The 13,816-nt window shown below is 45.4% G+C and overlaps 1 protein-coding gene across 1 annotated transcript in view; it reads right to left on the reverse strand.

The window, feature by feature from the left end:
* Positions 1-13,816, reverse strand: part of LOC136671270 (inactive N-acetylated-alpha-linked acidic dipeptidase-like protein 2) — a 271,212-nt gene that overhangs the window by 18,389 nt on the left and 239,007 nt on the right. The window contains exon 12 of the mRNA XM_066646922.1: positions 4,642-4,735. Coding sequence (XP_066503019.1) covers positions 4,642-4,735 — 94 coding nt within the window. The remainder of the gene's footprint in view (positions 1-4,641; positions 4,736-13,816) is intronic.

Below are 13,816 nucleotides of genomic sequence, written 5' to 3' on the forward strand. Positions count from 1 at the left end.
TTCCCGCTCCGGGTGACTGTCTGTGAGGAGTTGGTGTGTTCTCTCTGTGTCTGTGTGGGTTTCCTCTGGGTGACTGTCTGTGAGGAATGTGGTGTGTTCTCTCTGTGTCTGTGTGGGTTTCCTCTGGGTGACTGTCTGTGAGGAATGTGGTGTGTTCTCTCTGTGTCTGCGTGGGTTTCCTCCGGGTGACTGTCTGTGAGGAGTGTGGTGTATTCTCTCTGTGTCTGCGTGGGTTTCCTCCGGGTGACTGTCTGTGAGGAGTGTGGTGTGTTCTCTCTGTGTCTGCGTGGGTTTCCTCCGGGTGCTCCGGTTTCCTCCCACAGTCCAAAAACACACGTTGGTAGGTGGATTAGCGACTCAAAAGTGTCCATAGGTCTGAGTGTGTGAGTGAATGTATGTCTGTGTTGCCCTGTGGAGGACTGGAGACCCCTCTGGGGTGTATTCCCGCCTTGCGCCCAATGATTCCAGGTAGGCTCTGAACTGGATAAGCGGTTATAGATAATGAATGAATGAATGAATGAATGGTTACTACATAATTCCATATGTGTTCCTTCATAGTTTTAATGTCTTCCACATTCATTTACAACTTAGACAATAATAATAAATAAAAAAACACCATGAATGAGAAGATGTCCAAACTTTTGACTGATGCTGTACATTCACAACATGTGGAAAACGGCCCAAATCAAAGGAAACCCTCCCTGAGTGGGCGCGTCCAAACATTTGACTGGTACTGTACGGTTTTAAAGGGACATGAACACACACCGGGGACAAATTAACGAGGAAAGATGTGCAGAATTCAAAAGAAAAATCAATATAATGGATTCAGGCAAGATTACGTTTTGAATATTCGATTAATTTTTCAGTAATTGCTCTGCTCTAGCTCTCGCACTGCACTGTGGTTGAGGGAAGGGAGGGCTATCCTAGCCACCCACATGCTATAAAACCATCAGGCTAGCCAGCTATTGCACGTAGCTTTACTTTTCAGTGCTGCATTTACTTAATTTAGCACGGATCTCTTTTACACTGAAGGTTTTTTCAGCAGTCGGAGTCTTGTTATTTGAAGCTGTGTCGAACCTGACAGGTTTTTAGTAAGGGTTTCTTTTTCATACAATGTAATGCCTGCAGCTAATAATGAGACTAAACTCAAATTTTCTATTAAAGCCTCGCGCCGGCTCCCCCGAGACTGTAGCGTCGACTCGAACTAACATGAATCGACTTGAGAACGTCTCTGGTCTGTGCTAACTGACTGCACCATACAAACAGACAGGAATTAGGCTGGAAATCACTGGAGTATTTCTTTAATGACTACTAATATAGAGTCTGTGCTGGAAAACACACACACACACACACACACTCTCAGCTCCACAGGCTGCAAACACCACAGTAACTTAAAATGGCAACATCTCCCTGGGCTGACAGTCTTCAAACCGCCGCTGTGCTCTAAAATACAACAAGCGCCCATGTGTATGGTTTAATCGCACACACTTCATTGATCTGCTCATAAATACTACTATTTCATGTGCCATTTGATCAGCTGACGCAGCGAGCGGTCATATCTGGATCGGGAGGGGAGATGGAGACGGCCCGGCTGCCTGGAATTATTTATCTATCGTGCGTCCCATCCCACATATTTATTTTTAACAAAAGCTCTGGTGCATTTAATTCAACCTGTTTGAGGTTTGAGAGCTAAAAGCATTAGCTCGGCGAGGCAGTCACTCCATCTCCATCACTGTGTCGGGCAGTACAGACACCTCGGTCTCGGCTAAGGAAGCATGACCGCTGGGCGGATAATGAAAAAGGGATTGATGTGAAGTAACTCACGGCAGCGTCACGGGGCTGTATGATTTAAAGATGATTTGAAGAAACCGTCCCGTGGTGATTCCTATGCATCAAATTTCGCCAGTGTTCCTAGTCCCTTAAGCTGCAGCCTTATTATCCGCCTCTTTTTTCTTTAAAAGCCTGTTTTCTCCCACATCCTTTAGCACGGGCCCTGAAAATCACATGATGTCCAAAACTAGCACATGCTTTTTTCACCAGAGCTCAACACGCTCGGAGGAGACTTTTAACTGTCCAGTTCTGTAATATCAGGTAGCAGAGAAGCACACTGGCTAGCAAGGTGCTGCTAGCGAGGGAGCGACATGCTAACATCGTTAGCTGCTCCTTCAGTGAAACGTAATGTGTTTGTTATCACACCCCTGGGGTTGAGCTAGTTATATTAGCTTTGTCATGTTTCTGTGTTTTATTTTTCCTTTTGTTTATTCATTAACAACTGAGCTCATGTGGGCTACGGTAAAACAAACAAGTTTATAGCCTAGCGAGTGTAAATTCATGCAAAGCGCATGCATACATTCTCACACACTTTTCAGACTGGATTGGTTGTGAAGTCACCTCAAAAAGACTCGCTTATGTTATTACATACCGCTATCTAAAAATGGACATGAGTACAGACAGTGCTTATTATTCCGCTTAACCATTTGACTCCATTTTAATATATTATTGAGGAAGAACAAGTTATGAATATACAAGGACAATTCTGATTTCTTTATGCAATTTTTGGCAGTGTTTATTAGCATATTCATTCCAGTGCTCACGCTGTGTGAGATACATAAAGACTACACTGCTACACTGCCGTGTTATGTTCGTAAACGTAGTAAAAACACTATGAAAAGTGTCAAATATCTAAGTGTTATGCACATGGGTCAATTCATTTTACAGAAAACTGATTGGTCAAAATAAAGATGATACGTTATCTGAATGCTGATCGTGAGCAAATATTTTTTCTATTACTGACTGATTGTGCATCCCAATTATATTATAATGGGGCAGTTGAATAATGCATGACCCCAGAATAATAAAAAGAAGCCCCGCCCCCCCCCCACCCCCCAAATATTTATATACAACAGCCACAGCCTTTCCCATTCTGAATTACTGTAGATAATATTGTGTATCCGATGTGGTACATGGCTCTGTGTCACTTCCTTCTTGTTTCTCAGAGCAGCTGCAGCAGTGTTTGTGCATGTGTGTGTGCATATGTGTTCCTGTGATGTGATGGTGGTGTGTGTGGGGATGGGGGGGGGGCTGGGGGGTGATGATATATTAATACCATACAGCTTTATGGCTTCCCAGGCTGTCTTCATGAGACAGGATTATGTGGCAATTATGCACCTCACCTGTCCTGCTCCATGTCTGCATGAATATTTAACGTGAGAAACACACACACACTTGACGGCAGCGTGCAGGAAGAAGGCTGGACTCAGGGGGGAGCCCTCACTCTCCGTTACTCTCTCCTCAGAATGAGAGGTGACAGTAACAGATACCTGGGGGCTTCCACATAATAATTTAATGTTATTGGAAGCTGTGGAGATCCAGTCTGAGGCAGTGGAGACTCTGAAAAAGCACCGGGGGTGGTGGGCTTTCTTGAATGAAGGGTAGGCCCCAGCTCATTACCACCCTCCGTTTTCTCCTGATGAAGTTGTCTCACCATTAACCTGCACCTCGCTTTTTGTCTCACATTTTCCGCCTCCTTTTTTGGCCAGAAAAAAAAGAGGCTAATCTAAGGTTTCCGTGCTAACAGCTAAAACTGTAGGGAGCAAAAGGCAATTGCCTCTGATAATCCTGCACCAGGAACCCCTCACCCTGATTTGAACGTACAAATGCAGAAAAACAAGGTCATTCTGCTGCCAATACAGCAATCAATACGCATTCAAACACATGATCTTCCACCACTGAGCCACTGTGATGTGTAACCTCTCACACACACCATCAAATACTCAGAACAGCCTAGGGCTTTGGGCTCTGTCCAGTCCCTATGGCAACTGAGGTTCAGTCTGCTGAGTATCGATGATAAAAAGAGACACATTTTGCATTCTGGTTAAAATCATAAATCATTCAACAACAGCGATGAGCACAGTGTAAAAAAAAAACAGTTTACGCTCTCCAAAACACACCTATTATCAGGAGTGATTTTCTCACACAGTTGTACATTCTCCATAGGAAAGCATTGTGAGAAGAATGGGGTGCTCAAGTGCAGGCACACAACAATAAAATTTCCATGCCCAATATCACATGTGTGAGGGGTGGGTGGGGGGGGGGGGGGCTGTGGAGCAGAGAATAAATTGTGTTCTGAGACTGCAGTAGTCATTAGAACTGGCAATTTGTGTTAAATCTGGAGAAACGTTTTGCTATATTATTCGTTACTGGGTTATTTAAACTATTCTTGTTTAATTTTTTTTACTGAAAAACAGATGCAATTTGTAAATCATGCTAATCAACCAAATTTGGAATGGGGTTCAATTGTAGAGAACCACCCCGTACCTGTGGGATGAGTTGGAGGAGTGTTAGTGATCCCCAACCAATCATCCAATGTTAGTACTTCACCTCACTGTCGTTCTTGTGGTTGAATAACTTTAAATCCTCACAGCAATGTTCCAGCATCTGATGTAAAGTCTTCCAAAAAGAGTAAAAGCTGTTACTCAAGCAAGGTTTGGCCAAATAACCAAATAATAATGATTGGAGTTGTGGTGAATACACCCTGAACAGTGTCCATCGCAGGGTACAACACACTCAAACACACCTTTGGACAATGTAAGACACATGCTAAAGGACCTAGCCCCGATGTTAAACTGAGAAATATGTTACCTTTGAGTTTTTTCTGAATGTCCAGCGCGATGTCCAGGGGGTAGAACGGAAGGACAGGGTCAGTGCTGAGACGCAGGATGGCTTCTGCTGTCATCTAGATCAATACAAGACAAACATGGTAGTACATATACAGTACTGTACAACAGTTTTAGGCACAAGAGATTATAAGATTCAGAAAGCTTATTATGTGAACAGTAAGTGTTTATTTGCTAAAAACAAATAAACAAACAACAAATAACAGCCAGCGTTAGAATAAACGCAAATAACATTATTCCAGGTGCGGCACGGTGGCGCAGCAGGTAGGTGTCGTAGTCACACAGCTCCAGAGACCTGGAGGTTGTGGGTCCGATTCCTGCTCCGGGTGACTGTCTGTGAGGAGTGTGGTGTGTTCTCCCTGTGTCTGCGTGGGTTTCCTCCGGGTGACTGTCTGTGAGGAGTGTGGTGTGTTCTCTCTGTGTCTGTGTGGGTTTCCTCCGGGTGACTGTCTGTGAGGAGTGTGGTGTGTTCTCCCTGTGTCTGCATGGGTTTCCTCCGGGTGACTGTCTGTGAGGAGTGTGGTGTGTTCTCCCTGTGTCTGTGTGGGTTTCCTCCGGGTGACTGTCTGTGAGGAGTGTGGTGTGTTCTCCCTGTGTCTGTGTGGGTTTCCTCCGGGTGACTGTCTGTGAGGAGTGTGGTGTGTTCTCCCTGTGTCTGCGTGGGTTTCCTCCGGGTGACTGTCTGTGAGGAGTGTGGTGTGTTCTCCCTGTGTCTGTGTGGGTTTCCTCCGGGTGACTGTCTGTGAGGAGTGTGGTGTGTTCTCCCTGTGTCTGCGTGGGTTTCCTCCGGGTGACTGTCTGTGAGGAGTGTGGTGTGTTCTCCCTGTGTCTGCGTGGGTTTCCTCCGGGTGACTGTCTGTGAGGAGTGTGGTGTGTTCTCTCTGTGTCTGTGTGGGTTTCCTCCGGGTGACTGTCTGTGAGGAGTGTGGTGTGTTCTCCCTGTGTCTGCATGGGTTTCCTCCGGGTGACTGTCTGTGAGGAGTGTGGTGTGTTCTCCCTGTGTCTGTGTGGGTTTCCTCCGGGTGACTGTCTGTGAGGAGTGTGGTGTGTTCTCCCTGTGTCTGCGTGGGTTTCCTCCGGGTGACTGTCTGTGAGGAGTGTGGTGTGTTCTCTCTGTGTCTGTGTGGGTTTCCTCCGGGTGACTGTCTGTGAGGAGTGTGGTGTGTTCTCCCTGTGTCTGCAAGGGTTTCCTCCGGGTGACTGTCTGTGAGGAGTGTGGTGTGTTCTCCCTGTGTCTGTGTGGGTTTCCTCCGGGTGACTGTCTGTGAGGAGTGTGGTGTGTTCTCCCTGTGTCTGCATGGGTTTCCTCCGGGTGACTGTCTGTGAGGAGTGTGGTGTGTTCTCCCTGTGTCTGTGTGGGTTTCCTCCGGGTGCTCCGGTTTCCTCGCACAGTCCAAAAACACACGTTGGTAGGTGATTGATGACTCAAAAAGTGTCCGTAGGTGTGAGTGAATATGTGAGTGTGTGTTGCCCTGTGAGGGACTGGCGCCCCCTCCAGGGTGTATTCCCGCCTTGCGCCCAATGATTCCAGGTAGACTCTGGACCCACTGCGACCCTGAACTGGAGAAGGGTTACAGATAATGAATGAATGAACATTATTCCAGTGTGATACTCTGTGTGTGAAGGTGTCGGTTTAACTTTGTCCAAATCTCTCCTCTTAGAGTCTGAATTATTTGAGGTTATCATCCAGTACCTAGTTTTAGTGGTTAATAAATATGATTTCAAATAATGTGGGTTTAACTAATTCATACAAATCAAGGAGAATCTGAACAAAACACTGTTCTTCAAACTCACTCTCACCTGCTACTTTATAAAAAAACATTATCTTATATTTCTTATGTGTTTTATATTATTATTTTTTTTGTATTTACTGTGATTATATAGAAGTTCATACACACACCACACTTACTGCGAAGGCATTAGTTAAAATATATATAATTATCTTAGGTGCCTAAGACTTCTGCACAGCACCGTAGATGAAGAACTGCAGAAGAACAGTTTGAGGTCTCTGTTCAGTGACCTTTAAAATGGTAAATGCGCATTACTGGACAAAAATAAACCTTTCCCCAGGAAATTTCACACCACAGCCTTGGACCACTTTAACCTATGAGTCTGGACTTATTATTATTGTTGTCTGCAGTGTTTAAGTGCACATACACAGTTAAATGATTAATTATGTAAAAAAAGACACATTAAGTGGTGGTGGTGGGGTGTTACTGTGTGTCGCTGTGGTCTGTATTTGTTTAAGTGCCCCTGTATGGTAGGTTGAGATGAAAAAATGGACAGTGAGTATAAACAAGGGGTGATTTTAATGCTATGGCTGATGTAACATTTATGCTGCTGGATAAAATGATTGTATCTCCAAACAAATTTTAAAAATTCAGGAGAAGGAAAGGCATTCTTAAATTTCAAAATAAATTATTCATTCATTCATTCATTCATTCATTATCTGTAACCCTTATCCAGTTCAGGGTCGCAGTGTGTCCAGAGCCTACCTGGAATCATTGGGCGCAAGGCAGGAATACACCCTGGAGGGGGCACCAGTCCTTCAGAGGGCAACACACACTCACACCTACAGACACTCCTGAGTCGCCAATCCACCTACCAACGTGTGTTTTTGGACTGTGCAAGGAAACCGGAGCACCCAGAGGAAACCCACGCGGACACAGGGAGAACACACCACACTCCTCACAGACAGTCACCCGGAGGAAACCCACGCAGACACAGGGAGAACACACCACACTCCTCACAGACAGTCACCCAGAGGAAACCCACACAGACACAGGGAGAACACACCACACTCCTCACAGACAGTCACCCAGAGGAAACCCACACAGACACAGGGAGAACACACCACACTCCTCACAGACAGTCACCCGGAGGAAACCCACGCAGACACAGGGAGAACACACCACACTCCTCACAGACAGTCACCCAGAGGAAACCCACACAGACACAGGGAGAACACACCACACTCCTCACAGACAGTCACCCGGAGGAAACACACTATCATCTCTGTTGCTCCATTCATCCTGAAACTAGTGTAAAAAACAGAGTGATATCAACCACCAAACTGACCAAAATAGTGATAAGTTTTTGATCCTGGAGCTCTTTCAGACGGCTAACATTTCTCTCAGACATTTATCTTTTACTCAGACCCTGAAGTGCTGCTGTTTGGTGAGTTTAGTCCAGTTGTCCTTGCTGTACCTCCCTTATCGATCTCCCCTCATCCCCTGGGCCTGAGCTCATGCTTTGGGTCAGCCCCAAGACCCTGTGACTGGCTTCGCTGACCACATCCACTTCACTGCAGCCCAGAGACATCTGTCACTGCTATTCCTGGTCCTTACCTACTGAACACACGCTGCAAAAAAATGAGATCTAAGCAAGTAAAATGGACTTAAATCTAGTCTAAATATCTAGTGTTACTCATTTGGAAATTGTTGTAAGGATATAATTAGATTATTCAACTTATTTTTACCTGTTTTAAATAATTTGATCTACAGAAAGTGTTTTATTCCATTGGCAGATATTTTTGCTTCTTTTAAGCTTCATTTTATGTTATTTCTTGAAAGTTCTTAAGAAAAAAAATATCTGCCAATGGAATAAGACACTTTCTGTAGATAAAATGATTAAAAACAGGTAAAAATAATTTGAAGAGATTAAGTAAGCTTTAGTTTGAAAGCTGTTCTATACATGTGTTCTGCACAGGATACAATAAGCATGAGGGCAGACCACTAAATATATTTGGCCATTTAATCTGCCCAGATTTCAGCCGAACTTTTGACCCTTTCACCTGGGTGTGTGTGTGTTTGTGTGTGTTTGTGTGAGTGGTCCAGGCAGGCTCAAGGCTGAGAGCACTGAACCTGGCTGACCCTGTCAGCCCTGAGGCTGCAGCGTTCTGACCTCCACTGGGGAAAGGGAGTCTTTCTCAGCCAGTGGAATATAAAAGCTCCTTCATACCGTTAACTTTCTGTCATGCGACATTTAAGTAATAACATACAATTAATGACATCCATACACACTTAAGATGTCTGTGTCAAAAGTGTATGTCGACTGTCTCCTCCTTTCATAGAGGAAAGTCTAATGGTGCTTGTCTCTACTCTACTCGGCTGTGCTCTGCATTTTTCCTTTTCCATCAGGTAAGTTTGGTCCTGAGGTCAGGTACGTTTGGTTCAGAGAGAGCCAAGTAGGGACTAAACCGGCGCTGATCGTCCAGAGAGAGTCGTCACTCTACGCCACGCAACGCAGACGACCAGCACCAACTCTCCATCTGTAAAATCTCCAGCTGCAGCAGAGATCACGTTTGTTTTTATTGACTCACAATGGCAGCTCGTAAAATTACGCCGTGGTCTTTTGAAGAGATTCAAACGCTCCAACGAACAAATCCAGGAAGTCCACTGCATCAAGGAAGGAACAAACTCTATTCTATTTGCTGTGTTTTCCAAAGCCTGTGGTTCCCAACAGAGACGGTGTTTGGCAACATCCCTGGCTACATTTCTGGGGAACTGTAGAAGTAGAAAACGAGGTAGAAGCTACCAGGTACAAAAAAGCGAGTATATCCAAGAAGAGTTGGGTAGTGTAGGTACCATGCAGTGGAAAAGCACCACAAGTGCTCAGTGCTGCTGCTCTTCCAGCTCTTACGTAGCTGTTATGAGCTCCATGTTCTACACGTCTTTAAAATACTGTTTTAAACTCCATAACATAACCTTGAAACCAGTGGCGGAGAAGACCAGCATCTTTCAAGGAGGGGAAGCTCAATTTCGGCCTACATCATAAAATGTGTCGGTTTATTTATACGTAAATTCTACCCTCCGTTCCTTTTTAAGAAAATGATCTGTGACCCTGTCGTACCAACAAGGCGTCTTTTCCAGGGACTTGACTAGTGTCCTCTCAATGGCCAGCAGAGCTAGGCTGCTTAAACGGCCTTGGCCCATGTGAAGTGTGTCCGCCTGTGCTCCCACGGATCTTTACACCAAAGGATCGCTGATTCGCTCACTTCACTGTCAATCAAAAAGGGATTCAGCGTCAGACAGATCATCCAATCATCATGCAGAAGCTGAGCGTCCGGGCCAGCCGAGGCCAGCCCACTGCCCCATAGACCCCCAGAGACGCCGGGCGTCCGATGGGCGGGACAAAGCCTAGCATTTATCCAATGACTCGTCTCGTTTCCCTGCACTTCGCTGCTTCACTATTGAACTTTGTGGACGCTGTTTAAAGCACTGTGAAGCTGCGGGAATGATTGAGAGGAAAGCCGCGTCTTTACCAGTGATAAGAAGCTGATTCTGAACAAAAGTTGAGCGCGTTGTAGTGCATATTTATTCAATGACATGTACACAACAGTATATAGTTGATCACTTATTTTTTGACATTTTAGGGGAAGCTGAGCTTCACTTGCAGTCTTAGAGCAATCGCCTCTGCTTGACACATATTAACTATTTATAGAACTATAAACACCATACCAAACAAATGATCACAGACCACTCTCCTAAAGAATACAAATCACTCCTTTAAAGAAAACTTTGACCCAAACGCATTTTAAAAAAATCCACTTCCTTTCATCTTTACGACACGGTTGCTGACAGTGCTGAGTCATTTAGCAGGGTGCACATACTGTCTGCTATTCCTTGTTTAATGCAATTGTGACTTTCTCTACGACTTATTAATTCACTTACAGAGTGAGCTGGAGTCTACTGGGGAAATCAATTACAAAGAAAAAGATTTGAGCGGTAATTCGAGCCAAGTGAATAATAACACCAAGGAGCGCATTCATCACAGCTGCGTCACACACACGGACAGAAAAGGCCTGTGATTTCTTATTTATGGCCTTATTTTTGGAAGCAGTCTTGAGATCTTTCTGTGGAGAAGGTGTCAGGAGCATCACGTGATCCGGAGGAGGCGCCAGGAACCAGAAGACTGTAACTGCACTGAATGATGTACAAAGAGATGCTGCAGTTTCAGCAGTGAAATGGAAACGTGGAAAATTGCAGAGAGGCGAAATGTGTTACTAAACGAGCCTTCATCTCCAGACGTCTGTTGTCTGTTGTCATGTCTACAGCTGTGTAGCAAACAGTGCTGGAGTGTCAGCTGTTGATTGCTGCAAGAGGAAATTTCATACTTCTGGCTGATATGAAAACACAAAAGCGCCACACAAAGACGTGACAAAGACGTTCACGTTGGCAAATGCCTTTTTTTCACAGAATGGTGCACAATCTAAAATTCCACATTAGTCTTTAGAGCATTGTAATATTACAAGCTGAGCAACTGTTTAGTGATGTGTTTATAAACCTGCAAAACACCTCGTAAGCCCTTATGACTGCAGACATAAACCGACATCGTTTTTATAAAAGCTTATTTCGGTAGGTGTCGTTTGTCACAGAGATACATTTACACTACATATGCCATCTTTGATGTCATACTGACAGAGCATCTATTTCTGTCTGACATTTACACTGAGATAAGAACACATTCTGGGGTAAAAAAGGCAGACCTCGTAGTTCTCTGTTTGTCACAGTGGCATATCGCTGATAATATGACAATGCCAGGCAAGTCAGACGGGTAGAGCGCTGACTGTAAAGTTATGACATACCGTCGGCATTCAGCTACAGAACTAGGCCGTTAATGTTCTCCTCCAAGCTTGTTGAGCTCCACTGTTGTCATACCAAATTATTATGAAGCAGTTGGCTTCATAATACAGGAAGCATCTGTTAGGTTTCACCCTCCTTTTATGAATAATTGTTGGCTCAAAACGTAGTGTCAGGGTCACACAATTCCGCCTTGGGTTCTCCCTGTAACTGTATGGATTTCCTCCCACAGTCCAAACACAAACATTGGTAGGTGGACTGGCTGCTCACAAATGTCCATAGGTGTGAGTGTGTGAGTGAAAGTGTGAATGTGTGGTGCCCTGTGATGAACGAGCGCCCCATCCAAAGTGTCTTTCTGGTAGGCTCCAGATCCACCGTGATCCTGAACAGATCCTGAATAATGGAATTCATACATTCATTCATTCATTCATTATCTGTAGCGCTTATCCAGTTCAGGGTCGCGGTGGGTCCAGAGGCTACCTGGAATCATTGGGCGCAAGGCAGGAATACACCCTGGAGGGGGCGCCAGTCCTTCAGAGGGCAATCCACACTCACACCTACGGACACTCCTGAGTCACCAATCCACCTACCAATGTGTGTTTTTGGACTGTGGGAGGAAACCGGAGCACCCAGAGGAAACCCACGCAGACACAGGGAGAACACACCACACTCCTCACAGACAGTCACCCGGAGGAAACCCACGCAGACACAGGGAGAACACACCACACTCCTCACAGACAGTCACCCGGAGGAAACCCACGCAGACACAGGGAGAACACACCACACTCCTCATAGACAGTCACCTGGAGGAATCCCACGCAGACACAGGGAGAACACACCACACTCCTCACAGACAGTCACCCAGAAGAAACCCAAACAGACACAGAGAGAACACACCGCATTCCTCACAGACAGTCATCTGGAGGAAACCCACACAGACACAGGGAGAACACACCACACTCCTCACAGACAGTCACCTGGAGGAAACCCACACAAACACAGGGAGAACACACCACACCCCTCACAGACAGTCACCCGGAGGAAACCCAAACAGACACAGAAAGAACACACCACACTCATCACAGACAGTCACCCGGAGGAAACCCAAACAGACACAGAGAGAACACACCACACTCCTCACAGACAGTCACCCGGAGTGGGACACGAACTGACAACCTCCAGGTACCTGGAGCTGTGAGACTGTGACACCTACCTGCTGCACCACCGTGCCACCTGAATTATGGAATTGCCAGTGACTAAAATTTGATACTGGAATTTGAGAAATGAAAGAAACGTTTTCTTTCCCTCAAGACATTATCGTTTACATATTGAGACATGTCATTTGTCATAAATGGCTTGTGCAGATGTCACAGAGCCACTGTCCTGGAGTAAATTATTACTTCATAATTTTGCTTTCCCTCAAGACCGAAGTCAAAACTCTTATTCAGCCAGTCTCTGCAGATCCTTGCCTGGTGGTGGTGAAGCGCTCACTTGTGTGTGATCCTGGTTTTCCAGACCAAGGCTAAGCTCTGAGAAGCTTTGCCAGAGAATACATTTGAGTACATTAGAGGAGTTAAGGGAGCAGAAGCAACCTTCGTTAAAGCATCTGGAGCTTATTGACAGCAGAGGGCTCCCTTGGAGAAGCTTAGCCTGGCTGACGGAGCACTGAATACTAACTCAGCAGCAGACTGTGGCAGAGAGGGAGAAAAACACACAGACTCAGGGCTAAGCTGGGTTCAGCTATGCTGAGGAGGCTGGTCTTTTGTGCCTCATTTCTTTTTTTGGAGGTCATCACTTAGAGCGGTTCTGCTGAAAGCACAGCACTGCGCCGCAAGAAGACGTCTAGCATATTGTTGACGTCAGAATATTTTATGCATCAGATTTTTGAAGGGTAACAGGCTGGGAGAAAACAAACAAGCCTGAACTGCTGATATGAAGGTACACTGTGCCTCTGAGCGCTTGCTGGACGTCTTCTTGCCTTGTAATGAGTGATATCTGATGGGATACATCCACTGCTACACACATATTCAACTGCATGCAGGTTATATAATTTCCATATAAAAAAAAATCATAATAATCAATGCCAAGAGCTGGCTAGAGGGGTATGAAATCCCACCATCACTGGGCTGTGGCCGAACATTGCTCAGCACCATCCAACACATTTGGGGTCAGTTGGAATGTCGTTCGTGATCCAGAACCAGCCGCACGACCTCAGCGCCCGACCTCACCATCTTTACATGCTGAATACAATCAAATCCCAATGGCAATGCTCTAATATCATGTATGAGGCCTTCGTAGAAGAGCAGAGGCTGTTACTACATACCCTTCATTTATGAAGAAAGGGTGGACAAGTGAATGTCCTTGGAAACAGATCAAACTTGCAAAAAGACAAGCCTGTGTAATAGAGTGAATGGGCAGCGTGTACAAAAGTGTACACAAAGACGTCTCAGAAGCACCTTTATAGCAGTCTAATGCATATGAAGAGCACATTCGATCCCTCTCCAAGGCATTCAAAAAAGCATACGAACTTCTCAAGTACTCACTGAAGCACCAGAGTCT

Source organism: Hoplias malabaricus, chromosome 16 (genome assembly GCF_029633855.1).
Source record: "Hoplias malabaricus isolate fHopMal1 chromosome 16, fHopMal1.hap1, whole genome shotgun sequence".
Lineage (NCBI taxonomy): Eukaryota > Metazoa > Chordata > Actinopteri > Characiformes > Erythrinidae > Hoplias > Hoplias malabaricus.